This window comes from Pogona vitticeps, chromosome 1 (genome assembly GCF_051106095.1).
Source record: "Pogona vitticeps strain Pit_001003342236 chromosome 1, PviZW2.1, whole genome shotgun sequence".
In the NCBI taxonomy this organism is placed as follows: domain Eukaryota; kingdom Metazoa; phylum Chordata; class Lepidosauria; order Squamata; family Agamidae; genus Pogona; species Pogona vitticeps.
The window spans coordinates 151,782,599-151,805,777 of NC_135783.1; the positions used below are offsets into that span (position 1 = coordinate 151,782,599).

The following is a 23,179-nucleotide window of genomic DNA, read 5'->3' on the forward strand; positions in this document are numbered from 1 at the left end:
TTGGCCTCCCTCAGAATCCCTATTATTATTATTGTTCTGGTTCATCATTTCCAGTTTTCTTAACTCATACGCCATCCTTTCTTTTTCCAGAGCAATTTTCTCTCTCTCCATTCTTTCTTCCCTCTCCATTCTCTCTCTCTCTCGCTCTAATTCAAATGCCATTTTCTCTCTCTCTAATCTTTCCTCCATTTCCCTCACCCTCAGTTCATGCTGTTGGGCTAGGATCAATTTTCTAAGTTCTGGGTTCTGCTCTCCTGTGCTGTCACCTTGCACTGAGCCAAATTCATCCTCAGAACCTTGGTCAATCTGGGGGTCTTTCACTTCACTCATGTCTGCTACTTGGCTTCGAGTCAAGGGCATACCCCCCCTCAGAACAGGCTGCTTTAAAAAGTCAAGCCTCAAAATAAAACGACCACTTTTTTTCCTTCTTGCCTCAGAACTGCTGTTCTTCAGCACTACTTGCAACAGTATCGAGTCAGAGCCTACCCCCCTCTGCTGGGCCTCTCAGCTGGCAAGCTAGCTCGCTGTTGCTACGCAGTTTTGCCTCAGCGTTTCCCGCCAAAATCAGGCTGCCTCAGAGCACCTTAATCTAAGTCTCCCCAGTTGGCACGTTCTTCTACTAGCGCACCTCCCCGTGAGGTACACCTAGAAGATTACCTACGCGCCTCAGACTGTCCCTGACTAGACCCCCCTTGCTCTGGGCACACTTGCCAAGGCTTTGCTGGACCGCTGGACAACTGGACCAGTCGTATCCCACACGCTGGACACCAATCAATGTGACAAACCCAGACCTACTGGGATCTATCACACAGTTACTAAGCTGCCACCAACCATTCCCTATAATAAGTCACACAGACCAGGGATGGATTTTTAAACAATAAAAGAATAAGGTTTATTTTAAATACAAACAGGGTAAATAAAACAATCAGGTGAATAAAATAAAGTAACGTGGCTTATTCTCACACACACAAGCATACAGTTTGGTTCACCTAGAACCTTTAACTTAAAGCACAGACCCTGAACCCATCAGTTCTGGCTAACCCACAGACACCTGAACTTATCAGGTTGGTACTCTGACACACAGTAGTACCCTGTCAGACACCCAGACTCCCACAACAGCTTCTTCTTCCCCAGCTGCTGCTTCGTCCCAACCCAGTGTCTCACAGTCTGTCTCAGCATCTCCTCTTCACCACACAGGCATCACATATTTATACAGTACAGCCCCTCCTCCTGATGTCCCGCCTTCCACTCCCCATAGGATGGAACTTTCCCTCCAAACCCATGACAGACAGGTAACATCAGTGCTGTTATGTAACAGTTCTGTCTCCATGGAAACCAGTATGACAGAAAATTCTGATCTGCCACTAGCCCAGGTCGTTCATTGTTTTCTAGTAAAGGCAGAAGATATTTTAATACATAACTCTGGGGAAAGGATTCTTATTAATGAAAAGTCTTATGTTGGAGTGGTTGATACTTGTTCTAACATAACCCTGTGTCATCCTGATGTGATTCCGAAAGAACAAATTCTCCCAAACCAGACTGTTACCATCAAGGGAATAAATTCTACTCCAGTGATTTTACCCATGGCTAAAGTGAAAATAAACTATAGAGACTGGATAAGAAATTGGGACATGGCAATTTCTGATCAAATTCCTGCACCTTGCTCAATTGGGCTAGATCTCACTAAGCATGTACACAGTGCTTGTGAAGTAGCAGGTTCCCTGACAGAGCAGTTAACAATCCCTGAAGGAAAAATGGATTCCCTAACCTCTGAATCTATCCAGTGATGCCCCAAGTTAGAAAAAGAACCATTAGGTAACCAAAATGACTGATGAGGTTATTTTGAAAACCCGTAATGATACTTCCTATATTGAGGAACAGATGGAAGATAGTACTTTGAATGATTGTAGTGCAAAAGTTAGAGAATCCCATTCCACTGACCCCTGAACACCCAGAGAGGGCTATGACATTATTTAGTTAAGGACAAAAATCGTAAAAATCTATTAGAAGCAGGTGAAACAACTGATTACATCGGGGCGATTCGAAACCATAGGTTCTCAGGCAAATTTTAACAGGCAAAACTGGGACAACCGTAAGAAACCCTTTAATAAAGACCTGACATATAGAGAGGGCTTACATTTGATAGAGCATATTAAGAGTGCTTTTGTACTTACATGCTCACAAGGGGGCCAGGAACAACCCACTGCAGCAGAAATGGATACAGTAGCAGAGGGAAGCCTGGAGGGAAAAAGTCTCTTGGGAAATCAGCCTAATTATCGTCCAAAAGCTGATCTTATTCTTCTAAAGAATCCAAAGAAAAATAGTTTGGCTCAGGAGCAGAAGGAGGAAATTAGTTTGGTAGGTAGCTTTGAAGCAGCCACTAGTACACCCACTTTATTATCTCCTGAATGCCCTGAAGGTCTTGCCTGGATAAGGAGCTTTTATATAGGAAAAAGTCCTTAGAAGTGGCAGAGCCAAGCTTGGGAAGTACCCCTGAAAAGGGGAAAGGCTTGTATGAGGCCCAGGAAAGAGTATTCTGTCCTGAGGACCAAGTAGCAGAACTGAGAACTATAGAGGGGAGAAAATTGCTTTTGGCAAGGGCGGAACAAGTAGACCTTAAATTCTTGCAAGGCAACCCCCTATCTAGCGTATCACTGAATAAAGAAATAGAATCAACTAACATACTCAGTGCATCTAAAACAAACCAATCATTGATTGCACTTAATAGAAACTTGCATGAGAATATTAAAGTGACCCATGATAGTCGTCCCCCACATAGGGAAAACATTGCAAAGAAAAAGTACCTGTGAGTTAATGTGTGAGTGAGGAGGAAGTCATAAGCCCTGACTTCCTAAAGAGGGACATATCCAGAGATGTTTGGGAGGAGGAGAGGGAACGGTCTACCCTTTCCCCAGCTGAGAAAGTGAAGCCCTGAGCCAGACTTAAAGCAGACGTCACTAACAAACGACAAGCAGAGGACGTCCAGTGGACAACCCAGTGGCCGATGACCTCCAGTTGATGGAAGAGAATGTGGAAGAAGGAGCCAGTGATCATCAGAGGGACCCCTGAATGCCAGCAGTTGTGTGTCCAGCTGAAGGAGGCAGTAACAACCAGACCAGTCCACGGCGCATCTTACTACAGGAAGGTGAAAGACTTGGACTTTGTAAACCACGGAGTAAAAGAGACTCAGATCATGCCTCAAAAGCCAAATGACCGCTTGTGGGGGTGGGATAAGCCAAGCTGATAATGTTATAAGAAATGTTCTGTTTGTGTATAGTGTGGAAAAACTGAATATTGATGAACTGGAATGTTGAGAATGATTCAAGGACTTCTAAAATGAACTGGAATGGACTATTGATTTACTGGTTAATTATCTATGTAAAAGTTTTCTGATTGTGTTATATTTCTGGAAGATTGAAAATTTAATGTCGTAAGTGTCCGTCAAAAGGTAAAGTATATTATTGAATTATATTGGCATGTGTAAAGTGAGAAGATGTGTTATATATGATGTTGCATTGTTTGGAAAATTGTGCCAGAGGTTAAGTAATTTTTATGCAATGATACATGTTTCTTTGGGATGAAAAACGTGTTTCCCCTCCCAAACAAACATATTTAAGGGGGGAGGTCTATAGTGTTCATCCTTTGTTAGGTATAAGTCATGTATTATTCATGTTCTTTGCAAATGTGGTTGAGAGGCAGAGCCGAGAGAGAGGTTAAAAGGAAGAGTCAGTTAGAAGTGAGTCAGTGAGTTAGAGGCAGAGGCAGAAGAGATAGAGATTGAGTTAGAGACTGGTTAAGATAAATAGACAGCGAACGTGGAAATTATATGGCAAGAGAATAGTATGTACATCTGAAGAATTTCTATGATTATTAAATTGACTTCACTTTAATAAATACGTTTTGTTTGCATTCACAATACGAGTGTCTGATCAAACAACATTATTTTGTGGATTGAGGTAATCCACTGGTGGCAGTGAAAGGAAAACACGACTGGAGCCTTTGTGAGGGCACAAAACGTAGATGCTTCAAGGAGGTGAACGTCACAGGGGGTTACCCTAGCCTTATAACCTCCTGTGGAAGCAGAGTACAATTCTTCCTAAAATAGGAAAAATTAATTGTGTTTTGCTGTACTTCTAGTGATACCTTCTCCTGTAGATTTCCCACGCCCAAATGCATATCATCATATCTTCATTTTTCAAAGCGGCTATCCCTTTCGCCTTCCCACAAGACTATGATTTTGCAGAGGACTAGCTTCACCCAACACCTCTGCCCTGCACTGGGTTCTTCCATCTAGGAGGACGGTATTGCCTACTACATCCTCTGTGGGCCTGTCTAAGCATTAAGATGGGTTTCATAATCTTGTATGCTTGCCAGGAAAGAAGAGAATTTAAGCTGACAGGAAGAAGAGACTTTCTTGTCTATGGTTGGCCTCTGTGTACAGAACTCGCTTGTCTTGGGAAATATGATTAGCTCTCCTCCTGTTATTTTTTAGATTAGGCCTAAAAATGTTGCTGTTTTGTTTCAGACTACATTTAACCAAGAGAGGGTCTGATTTATTCTTCTGGGCTTAGAATTGAATGGCTGACTGAATTAAAATGGAATTCAGTTTTAAAAACACCTCCAGTTTTTGAATGTGGAAGATTGTGCTTCTGTATCCATGATTCAAAATTCTAGGAAATGGCCTGATATTGCTGCACAATATTATACCCACATTGCCAGCAGGAAAAAGGATGCCAAGCTTTACATAGCAAATGGCATTCTGAATCTGAATGTTGACAGCACCAAGCCGCAGTCAAGATGGTCTACAGGATGCCCTCTTGTGCTCACTACCATTCACAAAGTGACACTGTGGAGGTGAAAATTCCAGAAGCGGACTCCTTTTTTCACCCAATAACTACGTCTCACCCAAACATAAAGCAATTGTCAGGGCTGTTTTTCAACAAGTGTGAATGGTAGTGCTGTTTTGGAAGAATACTGTAATACATATAAATACTTTAATAAATATTACATCTAACAAACTTGTAAGTGTATGCTGCAAAGGGTAACATAAGAACTGGGGGATGTTTTGGTTTCATTGTGTGAAAAAGCACTTAGGAGCTGTGACAGAAAAGCTCTTTTGGATTTCTGTAGCATGAACAGACATGAGAGATGTACCAAGCTTGGGAGAACTGCAGGGAACAGGCATGCTGCCACTTCCTGCTCCTTTCATCATGGGTGAAAGAAAGAGACATGTACTTCTTGCAAGGACATTGGTATGGGTAGAGAAGCAGTAGCCCATTTAACATCTGGGAGGACTAAAATACATTTCCAACTTTTAACAGATGCACGTAACTTTAAAAGCTAGTTTTCAGCTGGGTTGAATGATGTAACAATAAATGCAAGCATCTGGAAGAACACACACTCACAAAATCTTGTATACATTTGGGAAGTTAGGGGAGCACATAAACCCTGCCTTCAGCTCTTTCCCCTCCCAAAGTCTGACTGAGTAACACTGAAGGTGGGGACTGTAGGTTCACTCAGAAAGTATTAGACTGGCAGTGTTTATACCCAGAGCTTATACGCAATTACACAGTTCACTGGGGTTTTGCTCTCAAGTAAATACAGTACACGCAGGATTGTGGCCTGGAATTTGTTCATATGTGAATCCTTGCTTTTGGCAACATGCACTCTTCCAGATACTTACTATTACATTTAGCCCAGATGAAAGCTAGCTTTTAAGATTGTGTGCAGCTGTTAGAAATCAGGAATGTATTCTAGTCATTGTGTAATGGTCTTCTCTTACATTGCAATCACGTACAGTTTGTGAAATAAAGAGATTTTTGCTTCTTTCACAAAGATGTTAAAACTTTACAGCCTTTTAAAATGATGTATATGTGTTTTCCAGCATTAGAATTGAAATAGCAAAAAAATGGCCTGACATACTTCTAAGAGAGAGGAAGTCTTTTTCTCTCTCTCCCCTCTGTGAAAAAGGAAAAGAACTATAAAACCACTAGAATTGGAAAAGAGGATTGAAAAGGAAGTGTAACGTGCTTTCCTCTAAACTTTTGATTTGGAGTATTGTAGCAAGAAACTCTTATATTTCCACAAATAACTTCTAAAAAGGGGGCACAGGTGGAATTAATAAGATTTCTTCTCAAAATCATATATGATACAGTGGTGCCTCGCTTGACAATGTTAATTCATTCCAGCGAAATTGCTGTAGAGTGAAAACATCGTCAAACAAAACAAAAAAATCCCATTGAAACACATTGAAAACCCATTCAATGCGTTCCAGTGGGCTGAATATCTGCTCGTCCAGCGAAGATCCTCCATATGGCAGCCATTTTCAGTGCCTGTATAGCGAGGAATCCGTCTTAGAAAACAGCGGGGGGCCATTTTGAAAGCCAGCGGCCATTTTGAAAGCCGACGATCAGCTGTAAAGCAAAAAATTGGTTCCCGAAACAGGGGACCGATCAACGTGAAGCGAAATTCCCCCATTTAAAACACGTTGACATAATGCGGATTCGTCATAGAGCGGGGTAATCATCCAGCGGAGCACGACTGTAATATATTGACAATTGGGTAATCCCACACTGCTAGATTTTGGAGAATCAGGTTGGATGAAGAGTGACATTTTGTGGGAGGAAGGCTACTTTGTGGCTCAGTGGTTCAACTGCAGTACTTCAGTGAAGACTCTGCTCACAGCCTGAGTTTGGTCCCAGACTCAGCCAGCCAGCTCGAGGTTGATTCAGACTTCCATCCTTCAGAGGTCATTAAATTGAGTACCCAGCTCATTGGGTGAGGGAGGGCAATGTGTAGCCTGCATGCCTGAAAATTGTAAATTGCCCAGAGGGTACTTTAAGGACTATGAGGCACTTGTATGAGCAACACACTAAGCAGTGCACTTTACCCGCTCTTCCTTCTTGCTGGCCTGCTGGTCCTTGCCTCCAGTATGTTTGCTCCACTCCACTCGATATAGGGGAAGCCAACTACTACCCACAAGCTTAAGGCCAGGAAAGTAGCTATCAGGAATTTGAAATATTTTAAAATTTTAAATCTTCTCCTGGTCCTGATGATATGTGAGAAATGCATTATTTCTCTTTTTTTTAAGTACAATTTTATTTAAAATAGAACACTACAAACAGACAAAATAAGAGACAACAGCCGACAAATCATTACAAAACAACAACAGATAAAAAGAACAGGCAAAAGAGAAAAAGTACCCCACTACTAACTAAGATAACCCCCCCCCCTTGGAGTCAGAGACTCCAACATGGTTTGGCTCTCGGGCCTTTCCAGTTGGTTCCCAGTGAGAACTGAGTACAAATGATCAAGTTCGCCCTAAACTCTTGTCTTTTCCTGGGCCCAAAAATATATTAATTTCCAGCTTTGTTTTACATAGTCTCTTGGTTGCATTATTTCTGAGTACATTTCAGTCATATTAACAGTGAAAGAATTTGAAACAGTCCCATAGTTCTCATTCCAAACTGAAGTTAGTCTTAAGGTCTTATAAATGCATTTGTATATGTAGTCATCTCTTTTTATCTTTCTGCTTTCTGCCCTGCTCTTGAAATTAACAACATTCAATTTCTCTGGTCTTCCTTTTTTGCTTTTACATTACTCAGTAAAAAATTGTGCACATCGATGAACCTATAGGAATAAGTAATAAGAAATGTCTGTGCTGGAGAGAGTGGACATGGTACAGTGGTGCCTCGCTTAACGAGCACACCGTTTAACGACAAATCCGCATAGCGACACGTTTTTTGCGATCACTAATGCGATCGCATTGCAATGTTTTAGATAGGGAAAACATCACATTGCGATGATTGGTAAGCGTTTCGCTTACCGATCTTCACATTGCGATGTTTTACAAACAGCTGATCGGTGGTTCCAAAATGGCCACCGGGTCAAGAAAATGGCTGCCCGCAGCATTTTCGCGTCCTGCCCTTGCTTACTGGGCGGCAAAAATGGCGGCCGGATGGAGGATTCCCCGCATAGCGGTGAGTTTTTCCCCAATAGGAACGCATTAAACAGAGTTTAATGCATTCCTATGGGTTCCCCCCCCCCCCCGCATAGTGACGAATCCAGATAGCGACGTTAATCCTGGAACGGATTAACGTCGCTATGCGGGGCACCACTGTATCAGTTTTAGCTATATAATATTTAAACAGCACTTCTTCAAAATAAAAGCAATTGACTTTCTTGCCTTATCTGCAAACAAAGAGCAGTGGAGATAGTCAATTGATCTAGACTTTACCACTTCAGACTGTAGGCAAGCACTCATATGAATGGATGCAAATCGTTATCGTCATGGATGTTATGAGGAATTATCACATTGTTGACATTGTATTTTCCAGAGAAATTGATACTGATTAATTCATCCATTCATTCGATTTTTATACCGCCCACCTAGCAAATTGCTACTCTGGGCTGTGTACAACAGAAATAAAAGCACAGTTTATATAAGACAGCTATAAGAAGTTAAACACACTCTCCAAATAAGAAACAAGACAGGTGGGAAAAACCTATTGATTGACATACCAAAAGCATCCTTTAAAAGCTCTTTTTTTAACTGCTTTTTAAAAGCATGGAAAGAGAATGCCTGACATACCGTATTTTTTGCACCATAAGACGCACTTTCCCCCCTCCAAAATGTGGGTGGGGAAGTCAGTGCGTCTAATGGTGTGAATGCAGCAATTTCGTCGCTGCTGGCCCCGTGGGGGGGAGCGTCGCAAGGGTCCGGGTGAGCCTTCCAGGACCCTTGCGAGGCTCCTCCACCCCCCCAGGGGGCCAGCACCGGCGAAATCGCCAGCTTTCAGGTGGGGGGAACGTCGCAAGGGTCCTGGAAGCTCACTCAGATCCTTGCGACGCTCCTCCCACCCACACACCGGCCAGCACTGGCAAAATCGCCAGGTTCTGGGAGTGTTTTGAGGCTTCCCAAGCCTCAAAACACTCCCAGAACCTGGCGATTTTACCCCCCCTGGTCCCATGGGGGGGTGGAGGGTGGCAAGGGTCCAAGGGAGCCTCCCAGGACCCTTGCCACCCTCCCCCCACCCTCCACGGGGCCAGCCCTGGCGAAATCGCCAGGTTCTGGGAGTGTTTGGAAGCTTGATAAGCCTCCAAACACACTCAGAAGCTGGCGATTTTAAACACCCCCCCGCTCCGTGGGGGGTGGGTGGACGGTGGCAAGGGTCCAAGGGACCCTCCCTTGGACCCATGCCACCCTCCCCCCACCCACCCCCACGTGGCTAGGGGGGGTAAAATCGCCAGCTTCTGGGAGTGTTTGGAGGCTTGGGGAGCCTCCAAACACTCCCAGAACCTGGCGATTTTACCCCCCCTGGTCCCATGGGGGGGTGGGTGGAGGGTGGCAAGGGTCCAAGGGAGCCTCCCAGGACCCTTGCCACCCTCCCCCCACCCCCCACGGGGCCAGCCCTGGCGAAATCACCAGGTTCTGGGAGTGTTTGGAAGCTTGATAAGCCTCCAAACACACTCAGAAGCTGGCGATTTTAAACACCCCCCCCGCTCCGTGGGGGGTGAGTGGACGGTGGCAAGGGTCCAAGGGACCCTCCCTTGGACCCATGCCACCCTCCACCCACCCACCCCCACGTGGCTAGGGGGGGTAAAATCGCCAGCTTCTGGGAGTGTTTGGAGGCTTGGGGAGCCTCCAAACACTCCCAGAAGCTGGCGATTTTACCCCCCCTGGTCCCATGGGGGGGGTGGAGGGTGGCAAGGGTCCAAGAGAGCCTCCCAGGACCCTTGCCAGGCTCCCACCCACCCACCCCCATGGGGCCAGGGAGGTTAAAATCGCCAGCTTCTGGGAGTGTTTGGAGGCTTGGGGAGCCTCCAAACACTCCCAGAACCTGGCAATTTTACCCCCCCGGGTCCCATGGGGGGGTGGGTGGAGGGTGGCAAGGGTCCAAGGGACCCTCCCTTGGACCCATGCCACCCTCCCCCCACCCACCCCCACGTGGCCAGGGGGGGTAAAATCGGGAGCTGGCGATTTTACCCCCCCTGGTCCCATGGGGGGGTGGGAGGCTCCCTTGGACCCTTGCCAGGCTCCCACCCACCCCCACGGGGACAGCGGGGGCAAAATCGGGAGCTTCCAGGACCTTTTCTGAGCCTGGAAAGGCTCAGAAAAGATCCTGGAAGCTGCCTATTTTGCCCCCTCTGTCGCCCGGGGGAGGCAGGGTGAGTCTCCAAAGGGTCCTAGGGTGTGTTCTAGGACTCTTTGGAGACTGACCCTGCCTCCCCTGGGGGCCAGAGGGGATGAAATCACCACCTTTGGGGGCTCTTCTGAGGCTTGGGAAACTTCAGAAGAGCCCCAGAAGGTGGCGATTTCACCCCCTCTCGCCCCCGAGGGAGGCAGGGGGAGGCTCCAAAGGGTCCTGGAACACACCCTAGGACCCTAGGGTGTGTTCCATAAGATGGACCTCTCCATAAGGCTCACCAAATTTTAGGAGAAGAAAGCAGATAATTTTTTCCTGTTTTCTTCTCCTAAAAATTTGGTGCGTCTTATGGAAAGGTGCGTCTTATGGAGCGAAAAATACGGTAACTCCTTTGGCAGTGCATTTCATAGAGAAGGCGCTGTAGCTGAGAGGGCCCAGCTTCTGGTTGATGTTTTCTGGGCCTCTGGACTTGTCAGTGTCTGCAGGCATGAGGTCTTTGAGGACTTGGCCAGACTGGCAGTCAACCTTTGAAGAAGATGTTCAGACAAATAATGAGGTCCCAAACCATTTAGGGCTTTACTTGTTAAAACCCAAACCTTGAACCTGGCACAGAAGCGAATGTATGGCCAAATTTCTTCAGCCCAATAATCAGTTTGGCTGCTGCATTTTGGACTTCGTGAAACTTTCCTACCATCCTCAAGGGAAACCCCACATTACAGTAGTCAATTTTTGGGTGATCTGTAATATTAGATTAAAAGAGATCAAATGTTTTTCAGATGTTTAAAATTGTTCTAATTGTTGTAGATTCTTTAAATGTGAGTATAATTAAATGCACCCCACTCTTAATAAAGTCACATTCAAAGAATCTACAGTTAAAATAATTTTAATTAAATGTACCCTGCCTTTAGATACCCAGAGTGGTGTCATTGATAGAATGTCAGAGTAGAACTCAGAGGGCCTGAGTTCGAATTTCCACTGAACTGTGGAAACTCACTGCGGTGTGTGGAACTGGTAAAATCACTCCTTAATCTCACTTACCTTGAAAGCCCTATTAGGGTTGTTACAAATTGGTTCTGACTTGATGACACATAACAACCCAGCCCTTAGATCTATTGACTCAGGGCAAGCTAGAAACACTTTAATAAGTAAGTGAAATAAAGGATAATTCAGAATTATGAATGCACCTGTCTTAGTTGACCGAAATAATGCCTTTCCTAGACAGTTATTGTTGGATCTTGTGGATCCTCTTTAAATCCTTTATAGTAGAGAAATTCTGGATCCCTCTGGTCCATCCAACTGTATTTGCAGCAAAAAGTAGTAATAGACACATGGAGGAAACATGGAGGAGAAATTGTCTGGTGAAGTTGGTATAGTAATTAGTTTACCCAGTTCTGCAACCACCTCTAATGTATAAGGTGTAAAGTTATTCGTAATTGTTTTAAATTGCTCCAATCACATTGCATCTCTTATCTGTACATAGCATAATTCTGAATGGGATGTTGTGATCTGGTATTTTTACAAATACCAGTGTGTAGAGGTAAAATTGGACATCATTGGACATCAACCTGTGACGTCCAGTGAGGTAGACAGGGTGCATGCGCGCTGTCATGCCACCACCTCCTCTTTAGACCCTTGCCCGGTCTGGCTTATTAAAGCAGCCAAGTCGGTAACAACAGAATGGGCCACAGCAATAATTAATGAGTCTCTCCAGGAGGGCATGGTTCCCCCTGCCCTCAAGGAGACACTCATTAGGCCTAATTTGGTGGCGGACAAAATTAGGCCTAATGAGTGTTTCTTTCATGAGTAAAGTGCTTGAGAGAGTGGTGGCCGATCAGCTCTAGCCCCTCCTGGAGGAGACTGATGCCCTTGATCCATTCCAGTTGGGCTTCAGGCTGCGGCATGTTACAGAAACAGCACTGGTCGCCCTGCAGGATGACCTCCTGAGGGAGGCCGATAGGGGCAGTATGTTCTTCTTGGTCCTTCTTGATATCTCAGCAGCCTTTGATACCGTCAACCATGGTATCCTCCTGGAGCGGTTCTCCATGTTGGGAATTGGTGGTCTTCTTTGGCATGGCTCCGTTCCTTCTTGGAGGACTGTCCCCAGAGAGTTCAGCTTGGTGAGATGACTTCCACCCTGTGGATCTCCAATTGTGGGGTTCCACAGGGGTCGATCATCTTCCAATGCTATTAAATATCTATATGAAGCCGTTGGGTGAGGTCATCCGGAGTTGCTGAGCTCGGTGTCATCAGTACGCTGATGAAACCCAGCTCTACATCTCCTTTTCTCCAACTACAGTGGATGCTGTTCCATCCCTTGAACACTGCTTGGGGACCATCCTGGGGTGGATGAGGGCAAATGGACTGAGGTTGAATCTGGACAAGACAGAAATCTTGCGCGTGGGCAGCCACAGCGTCAATGGGTTGGGAAACTCCCTCTCCTTTTGGGGAGGTGATTCTTCCCACGAAGAGTGAGGTTTGCAGCGTAGGCATCTGCCTGGACCCAGATCTTACCATGGAAACCCAGATGACATCTGTGGTCCTCGCAGCCCATTTCCATCTTCGGAGGATTGCCCAGCTGCATCCCTGTCTAGATGTGGGGGCACTCACAATGCTGATTCATGCCCTCATAATCTCAAGAATAGTCTACTGCAGTGCTCTCTATGTGGGGCTACCCTTGAGGCTGATGTGGAGACTTCAACTGGTCCTGAATTCGGCGGCCAGATTAATAACTGGGGTGAAGAAATTCCAGCACATGTCCCCCACTTTGGCCGCCCCTCATTGGTTAGCAATTCATTTCCACATCGACTTCAAGGTTATGATGATAACATCCAAAGCCCTAAACAGTTTAGGACCTAGGTACCTATCAGAATGCATTCTCCCAGCCGGATCTGTCTGTAATATACCCGTTCTTCACAGGTTGAGGTCCTTGACCCCAAGGAGGCCCAGAGGGAAAGAACAAGAAACCAACCTTCTCAGTGGTTGCCCCCCCCCCCCCGCTTATGGAGCAACCTCCCAACTGAGATCCTCCTGGCACCATCACTGGATGGGTTCAAAAGAGCACCGAAGACCTGGCTCTTCCGCCCTCCCTTTTTACCATTCTTTTTGCCATTCTCTCCATCACCCTTTTTACCACCTTTACTGCCATCTCTTAATTTCCCTATTTGTTATTTATTAATTTATTTTTATCATGTTTTTAATTTTTTCCCCCTTATATTGTTGTTAGCCACTCAGAGCGGCCTGGTTGCCAGATGATGCGGGATATAAATTCAAATAATAAATAAATAAATAATAAAATTAAAGCTCTTATCTGTAGCTTCAAGCTTAATGTTGAAATATAGAGCAAAGAAAGATAATTAAGGGATTAAATATAATTAAAAGCTCTGAAAATGTTGAGTACTACATACAAGTAATCCTCAATACTCGCATACCTAAGTGGGTGAATAAATTTTATCTACAGAAAGAGCCAGACTACACAGTCAATTATACCATTTAAACTCTTGCCAATATTTCCCATGAAAAAAACAAAATCAGTCTTATCTATTTTTCCAAATATGAGAGGTTTTCAAACTCCTGCAAAATAGGGGAAAAAACCACTATTACTTCATAACAAAGAACAGGGTATTTGAAATCTAATATTGTTGGGGGGTTAAACGAATAAATACAGAATTTGGAAATAAGCATTAAAAAAAATTCAGGATCTTAAACTTGGGAGTGTCGGGTAGAAAAATTATTTTTGTGAAGAACAGTGTGGGCCTCCTTAGGCCTGTCTTGTGGTTTTGGAGGAGACTGCTGAATTCAGTCACACAGTTATTCAGGTGCCAGATTTTGCTGAGAAACGAACACCTGCCAGGCTACTCCAGATAATTCAGCTGGCTCAAAGGCATTTTCCCAGGCTCCCAGGTGAATGGTCTTTAATAGCCGTGGGAGACAGCTTTCCACTGTTACACACTTATACCACAGAGTTTTACTGGCAGCCTTATAGATGGTCAAGTCAACTTGAGAGTTGTTTCTTTGGTAAACATGTGTTTCTAGGTGCCTTAACAGAAGTGGCTGACATGATGATACCTCCTCTGAGACCCAGGACTTTGAAGGCCCATTGCACAGGTTAAATCACTGTTCCCTTCACTATACTTACTCTGCCACTTAAAATATTGAGCTTAATCTTTCTCAGATTATTCTGTAACATTGTGTGTATGTGTGGTTCATTTTGGGGGGCTATGGAGTATTTTAGTTAATTTTAACATTTTGAAGAGGTTGCTCCTTTGACCTCAGTTTATTTATTGTGAGCAGGACAATATTTTAAGTGGCACAGAAAGAGAGATTCCTTTCTAGTATGTGTTTGCACCAATTATTGACGTTCCACAGGAGCTTTGTGTCTTGAGGGTCTCAATGCAGCCTTGGATAGAGAGTGCGCTCTGGGTTGCCGGCTCTTTTGAGATGCCTGGCATATCAATCAGTTTAGGGTGGCCTATGTTTTGGGGTGGGCTTAGTCATTAAGGTGCTCAAGTCTCTTTGTGTTCGTTGCTATAGACGAATATGTCTAACCCCCCTCCCTCTGAACCCGGTTTCTCCAGCTAAAATGTCTTCTGTTGTTGGTCTGCAGAGGCAGGGTGAGATTATTGATCAGCCACTGTCTTATTCTGCTCATCTCTAACCCTAAGGGTGTGTACGATCCAGAGTGAGGAGGCCCTTTGTCTTTGGTTGTCATTTTTGAGGCACTTTTCCAAGTCGAATTTGTATCATTTGAATCAGCTCCAATTCTCTAGGAAACCTTTCTTTTTCCATCATGCAGATCATATGCTTCCCTCTCAAACTTACATGCAATGAAGTATGAGGAAGTATTTCTGTGGCTATTTTTAAACCTAAAGACAAAAAAAAATAAAATAATTTTTTTGTGCTAGCAGTTCCATAAAAATGGATGGTAGTGATAGAATTTAACACCGTCTGTTAAATTGTGCCAGTTCAGTGCAATGATTCCTAAGAGCCAGACAGAACTAATTGACAAATTTGTGTAGAAAAGTATTTCTGATTAAAGTATGAGTCTTTTGAATGAACTGCTTGATACTCCACAAACAGACTTGAAAGCGAAGGCTAAGAGACTGTTTACTATGCATACTCAGGACACGTTTCTCGACACGCATGTCAACAAGCTTCCTATGTTCAGGGAATAAGCTTCTCTAAAGCACAGATGGCTGGACGAGATCAATTTAAATCAAATGTGTTAGGACAAACTATGTTCCTTCTGGGAAGCTGACTCTATTCTTCTAGGCAGCCATTCTCAGTCTTTGGCCACGGCTTTTTGAGGAACTCCACTCAGGTTCCAAGGCTCTCTTGTCAAACAAGGATATTTATTTATTTATTGCTATCCTGCCTTTCTGCCCAAAACAGTTTACATAATTAAAAAGACAATATTCAGAAGCTTAAAAAAATTACAAATATTTAAAAATAATTAAACACATTTTATATTTAAAAACAATAAATAAAATCAATATCAAAACACATTTTAAACAAAAAAGAACAGCAATCCATTTAAAAAAAACCTCTCCAGCTGCCAGTCACTAAGGAGAAGCCTGCTTGAAGAGAAACGTCTTTGCTGCCTTGTGGAAGGACAGCAAAGATGGGGCCAGTCTGGCTTCCTGTGAGAGGGAGTTCCAGAGTCTGGGAGCAGCGACAGAGAAGGCTCTCTCCCATACCTTTGAGGATAGTGGGACCGAGAAATGATCCCTTGATGATCTTAACACTTGGTCAGGCTCATAGCAGGAGATGTGATCTTTTTACAACACGGACAGATATATTTGAGAAACCTCCGATATTTTTCAGTCGGTGGTCCACTTCAAAGGTGCTAGGCGCCCACCTCCTATTGAGAATAGCTATGCTAGAATCTGATCAATAAAGCTGAACTAGGATTGTGTAGTCAAGGTGGCAGAATGCTTTTGTACGTGAAGACAGAGAATCTGACGTTTTTTGAAGGTGGAGCTTTATTGAGAAAGCAAATAAAATGGCAGTATAGCAGTTAACTCTGACTAATGATACTAACTTTGTGAAGGCTGTTATGGCTAAAGAAAAGGAGTCATGAATGGGTTACCAGCTGTGGAAATGCCACAGTGGCTGAAATCCTGTTACTTACTAAAGCAAGTTGCAGCTAGAGTAGGCCTACTGTTTAAATCAGCGGAACCTTTAGAGGATCTGACTCACCAAATCCTGACTGGTTCTACAGGCCTAGTTTTATTATGCTAAAAAAACCAGACAGTGTGTTTTTGTTTTGATAAAGAGAATTTTAATTAAAGTTGAAAAGGAGGTGAGAATGAGTGACAGTATACAGTGCTTTTCCTTCTTTATCCTTTGTCTGAACACAGGTGTCAGGATCCTTAGCAACAGGTGTAAACCAGTATATAGTATATCTGAAAAGAGACATTCCTCGATGAATCAAGTGGGATACTAGAAAGCAATATTCAAAGCCTATTTCCAGGATAACACCTACATCAGTCTATGTTTTCTAGGCACAACAGGGATTCACTGTTGCAAGAACAAGAATTCAAAAAAAAAAAAAAAAAAAAAAAGTAGGCAGAATGTTAGCCAGCCGCCAAATTAACGAAATTCGCATTTGAAGGCCTATAGGAAGATTCCTGGAGGATTTAGGAGATTCGCTGAGCCAAAGAAATTTGAGGTAGTTGTAGCTGTTAATTACAAAGACCCACAAAAGAGCTGAACGGCCGCAAAAGGGTGACTTCCAAATGTTCCAGATAAATAATATCGTTTTCATGCTTAACAAAGAAGGGTGTTGAATAGTTGTTATGTTGATAATGTGCATTCAAGTCAGAACTGGCTTATAGCAACCCTTATGGGGGGTTTCAAAGGAAGTGAGATGTTTAAGGAGTGATTTTACCAGTTCCACACTCCCAGTGAGTTTTCATGACTGAGCAGGGCTTCGAATCCAGACCTCCTGAATGCTCGTCTCTCTATCCACTATATCACACTGGGTATCATATTGAACATTTAGTGAGTATTAATGGTGTAGGGAGATTTCATATTAATTGTAGAACTAGGATAACCAACTGTGGTGTTCCAATATTTTTGGTCTTAATTTCCTTCAGTTCTAACCAGAATGTTCAATAGTAAGGAATTCTGAGGGCTGTAGGCCCAGAGTCTCTGGAGGTCCACAGTGCCTACTCCTCGTGTAGAGATGCTTTCTTTTGATCATTTCAATAGGAGGCTTTGGCAGGAAATTTTCAAGTGTATTTTGTCTGAGTTTATTAGACTCTGCCTGAAATCCAGTAGTAAGTTACAACTAGAGTGGGCACACAGTATCAGTAGGGTTTGGTGAGTCAATTCCTCTGCAAATTTCATTGATTCAATGGGTTCACTGTCATTGCGGCTTACTCATACAGCCACTGCGACCTTCCGGTTAAAACTGACTTTCAGAGCCAAGGTGTTCATGAAGGGGTACACAAAATGGCAATGAAATGGTGACTTCTTGTCCTGATTCCCAGTGTGGTGTAGTGGATAGAGTGGCGGACTAGGATGCTGGAGAACAAAGTTCAAATTCCCACTTGGCCATGGAAACTCACAGAGCGAGTGGAACTGGTGAAACCATTCTTTAAAGATCTCACTTACCTTGAAAGCCTTATTGTTGTCATTATGTGCCATCAAGTTGCCTGCAACTCATGGCAACCCTATGAATGAGCACTCTCCGAAATGTCCTGTCCTCAGTCGCCCTGCAGATGTGCAGATTCAAGCCTGTAATCTCTTTTAGGAAGTCAGCCCATCTCATATTTGGTCTTCCTCTTTTCCTGCTGCCTTCCACTTTTCCCAGCATTATTGTCTTTTCCGGGGAATCCTGTTTTCTCATTATGTACTCAAAGTACAGGAAACATTTTGCCTACATTTGCCATTTATTTGTCACAGATACAGGGTATCTGTGACTCTCTCCTCAAGCATCACATTTCAATCAATTTTTTTTCTGTCAGTTTTCTTTACTGTCTAGCTGTCACAGCCATAGATGGTTATTGGAAATACAGTGGTGCGTCGCTAGACGATTGCCTTGCGGGACGAAAAACCCACAGGATGATTGGTTTTTGCGATCACTTTGGTGCCTTGCAAGACGTTTTTTTCTATGACCGTGCTTCGCAAGACTTTTTTTTTTTGAGACCGATGCTTCGCAAGACTTTTTTTAGACCAATGCTTTGCAATACTTTTTTTTGAAACCGATGCATAGGGAACCTCGCAAGACTATTTTTTCACAAGACGATGATTTTCGCAGAATGAATTTAAATCGTCTTGCGAGGCACCACTGTACAAGAGTGTGGGTGATCTTGGCCTTAGTCTCCAGTGACATAGCCTTACACTTGGTTATCTTTTCTAGTTCCTTCATTGCTGCCCCTCCTAGTCCCAGTCTTCTGATTTCTTGGCTGCAATCTCTATTTGGATTGACGATTGAACCAAGGTATATAAAATCTGACTATTTCAATTTCTTCGTTGTCAGAGTTAAAATTGTGTAGCTCTCCTGTAGTAATGATGTTTGTCTTCTCGACATTCAGTTGCAGTCCTGCTTTGGCACTTTCTTCTTTCACATTCCTTGACCGTCATTTTAAGTCATTGCTGCTTTCTGCCAGTAAGATGGTGTCATAGGGCTATCTTAAATTGTTGATGGTTTTTCCACCAACTTTCACCCTTCCTTCATCTGAAGGAGCTCTATTAGGGTTGTTATAAGTCGGTTTCATCTTGACACCACAGAACACGCACATATACACACACTGTCCTGGAAACTTACCTTTTCAAGCAGGTTATTGGCTTCTGAGTAAAGGTTTTCATAAGACCACATGCACACACAGTTGTGCTGTGGATAGTGCTATCTTACAAAAAGACAACTGGCGAAATCGTTTCATGGAAGAAATTGCTAGAGATCTCCTGCATATCTTTAATTACTACTTGAATGTGATGGAAGATAAATCATGAATTAAAAATGCTCCATCTGAGGGACCACAACAACAGGAAAACTTTGTGTAATTGGATTCTGTTCTTTGAAAGTTGTGCAGACTGAAGCTCTGTGCAGTTTCACATCCATGTGATTGGAGACAGTATTTCAAGAAACACCAGGGTTTTTTATTTACAAGGGCTGATAGGAGATGAGCTACGACCTTTTGAATGATGTTTAATTAAGGCGATGCTGAACTATTAAATGCAAATTACCTACTTTAAATACATATGAAAAATATAAATAACATAGTTCAAAGGCCCATTCAGGACACATGAACTCTATGTCATTCAGTTTGCTCACAAAGAAAAAGAATATGGAAGTGGCCAGTGGAGTGAGTGAGTGATAGAACACTTATTTTGGTTTGTAATAACCGTCTGAAATAAATTCTTGACATGAGTTATTCATCTAATGACAACAGATGGGGCATTGTAGAAAATGTCAGCCATGATTTTCTATATTTGCATAGTTATAGAAATGATGTTTCTTTTTTCATTAAGATGCTCTCATATTTTCACTTACTATTCATAGGGTGTTACAGAATAATCTTCAGTAGAGAAGGTTTTTGTAAATTGCTTAGAAATTGTTTACACCAACAGCTCTACTGGAAAACGGCAGAATGTCATAGAGGTGGTGGTAGTGTAAGATATGGATGAAAGAATGTAGCATTATTTCCACGTTCTCACAACTATAGTTTCTTTGAAACTCAAAGTTTAAGTCCCCCCAAGTCAAGAGAGAAAATGTCCAAGCTAAATGAGGAGAGAAAAGAGTGCAGAGAAGTAGCCATCCATTTAACTCACAGCATTATCAGGTGCCACCAGGGTAGTTCTCTAGCCTCCTGAGACACCGATGGTTGCATAAAGGGGAGGAAAATGTACACTGCTTTCTAGCCCCAAATGAGTGACTGATAGAACACCTAACAACTAGAGAAAAGGACTACAGTGGGACCTCCCTATCTGTGAGATCAGTATCCGCTGATTCATTTATCCACTGGCTGAAAATACAGTGGTGCCTCGCTTAACGATTTTAATTGGTGCAAAAAAACATCGCTATGGGAAAACATCACTAAGCGAAACGCATTTTCCCATAGAAATGCATTGAAAACTGGATAATCCATTCCAATGGGAATGGATTGCCGTCCTTAAGCGAAAATCGCCATAGGAAACATCACTAAGTGAAACGCAGTTCCTCAACTGAAATGCATTGAAACCTATTCAATGCATTTCAATGGGGGGGGGGAATTACAACAAATTTAAAAAGAGTCAGAACAAAGTCAGATTAGTTTAACAAAGGGTGCACTTATGATTTCAAGCATTCTAAACATTTTTTAAACATTCTTAAACATTTAAAAACAGCTAACACAAGGCTGTCAAAATCATCGTTAAGCAAAACAGGGGGACCCAAACTGTCATCGTTATGCGAAGCAAGGTCCCAAACATCGCTATGCGAAAATCACTCATAGGAAACATAGTTAAATGGAGCGCAAGATCACTCTGAAAAAAATCGCTAAGCAATTACATCATTAAACAAAGCAATCGCTAAGCGAGGCACCACTGTACTAAATAAAAATGCCCAGAAATGCCTATTTATATTTATTTCCAGGGTGTATTTATTAGAAGAGGCAACTAGAGGGAGCCAAAGGCTGTGCAGTGTATAGTATTTAATGATTCCTCATTTTTCAGCATACATGGGGGAGGGGCTTGGAACCAATTCCCCACAGATACCATGATCCTACTGTATTTCCTTCTCCTGGTAGTTAACCCTGTATTTCCACAATATGGATTTTGGAATTCCCTTCATTTTTTGTGTGTTGTTTCTTTAAATTTTTGCTTTCATTCAAGATAACTTTGGTGGTAAGCTTTGGGCACAAATGTTTTATGTGCGTGTGCATGTGCGTATGCGTCTCTCTCTCTCTCTCTCTCTCTCTCTCTCTCTGTGTGTGTGTGTGTGTGTGTGTCAGAGAGAGAGAGAAAGAGAGAGAGAGAGACCTACCAAGTGTATTTGAATTATCTAGGCTCTTGTATATGTCTTTTAACATCCTGTTTAACCTTTGTTGCTTGTGTGAAAATAGGTGGACTAAGTAACCCTGTCTTTTATGTTGTAGGGAATGACTTTCACATTTCAGCTTATTTTGTCAAAAGATGGGTGAACTTGCGATGTATTGGGAGACAGCAGGACAGTGGTAAGAAACCTTTTAGCTTTTGTTTAGCATTGTAAAGAAATCAGAAGAAGGCAAGACAAGTTGTTTCTATTATAGCTCTGGTCCCTTGGTCTCATTGGACAGAAAATATGTGACACAGAAAGACCTCCCTGTCCTATTACAACTTTTCCCCTAGTGGTGATGCCTTCTCTAGTGTCCCTAACATTTATTTATGTATCTAATAATCTTGTGGATGTATATCACACATTTCAACTATAGTGCCCTGGCATGTCCAGATACCTGAGTGGGGAAAAAAGTCAACTGCTGTGGGATTTTTGTTTGTTTCTACACAAGAGCAAAAAGACCATTTTGAAAAACGTTTTTAAAAACAGCAGTGGTGTTAGCAAGAGGTATTTAGTTTCTGTGTTTTAAAAAAAACTTGGTATTTCATGCAAAACCATTTTATTTTGCATTTTAAAAACTTTTGTGTGAAATACAAGAGTTTTAAGGAAATACTAAAATTTTGTCACAAAATACAAGACATTGGTGTAAACAAAATTCTATGAAAAAATGCTGGAATACAGGATCATAGATCACACAGAGAAAAACTGAAAATTTTCGTTTTCACCTGCAAGAATAGTATAAGCAATGATTGATATCCCTGCTTGGGCCCTACCTTCAATCAGGGGATTAAGGGCTGTTGATCGTGTGGGCTTGGAATTTGTCTCTCTCTGTGTTTGTTAAAACTTATTGTAAGCTACCTTGAGAATCATCCAACAGAAGGATAGGATATAAATCTTCTAAATAGATAGATATCCTTATTATGTATAGGAAGGAATGAAAATCTCATGAAGAGCAATTGGTGTATAGTCCTTCCTTCCTTCCTTCCTTCCTTCCTTCCTTCCTTCCACGAAAATCCCAAGATTGAAGAACATAGCTTAATACTTATAACTAGAGATGGTATATCCATATCTGTTAATGAATATGAATATCCCTGGCTCAGGTGTCCTGGATCCTCAGGTCTGCCTCCCAGAACAGACCCATCCTACTCAGCGTGCCAATCTGCAATGAAGCCCAGCTGCCACTGCTCCGCCTTACTGCCCTTCTGGCCACTCCAGCCAGGGGAGGGAGCTGCGACCCATAAGTGGACAGCTCTGTTCTAGGAGGTGGGCCTGGGGACCCAGGACACCTGGGTCAGGGATATTTGTATTCGTTAACCAGTGTGAATATCCCATCTCTACTCAAAACAATTTATTCCACCTCCTCAGCGCTTTCTTCTGTGTTGAGGATCCAGCTAGACACTAGAGGCCAAACTAGATATGATGTTTATCCTCTGCCTGCTGTTCACCATTAAAATCAGCAGCAGAGTGCACAATAAACATTAGAATCCTACTGAAGCCTGCTCAAATCAAACTGGCACTAGAGGGGCCAGCCATACTTACCTTTGGGGATGGTTTCAAATCCTGGAAGCCACAGTGAACACCCAGAAATGTACAAGGGAAGTCTGCATTCTGGACCGGACCAAATATTGTTGTTATGATCTTGTCATGGTTGTTTTATTGCTCAGTAGTTGCTAAGGTGTTGATTATTAAGGTTTTTAAAAAAATCTGTGGTTAGAATAACTGGCTGTTGTGCTCCATGCCACATTCCTACAGTAATGAGACTCAGCATTTTATCAAGCCTCTGGAGTTTGAAATGGCAATGTTGCTCTGTGAGTCAGCCCACTTGTCAAAGGGTGGGAAACCTGTATGCAAAAAAACCCACAAAAAACAAAAAAACTGCTTCTCTTTAGTTTTCTGCCATAAAGCAGCTTCTAGATGATGTCATTGGATCCGATCTTGTTTCGTGTTTCCCCAAGCGGAGCTGCTCTAGGAAGATGTGACATCAAATCTCAGGTTGCCAGAAATAACAAACCACTTT

At 42.9% G+C, this 23,179-nt stretch overlaps 1 protein-coding gene across 3 annotated transcripts in view; it reads left to right on the plus strand.

Annotated features, from left to right (window-relative positions):
• Window positions 1–23,179, plus strand: part of SLX4IP (SLX4 interacting protein) — a 142,953-nt gene that overhangs the window by 90,801 nt on the left and 28,973 nt on the right. For all 3 annotated transcript variants that reach the window (XM_073003264.2, XM_073003274.2, XM_073003269.2), the window contains exon 5: window positions 21,224–21,301. In XM_073003264.2, coding sequence (XP_072859365.2) covers window positions 21,224–21,301 — 78 coding nt within the window. The remainder of the gene's footprint in view (window positions 1–21,223; window positions 21,302–23,179) is intronic.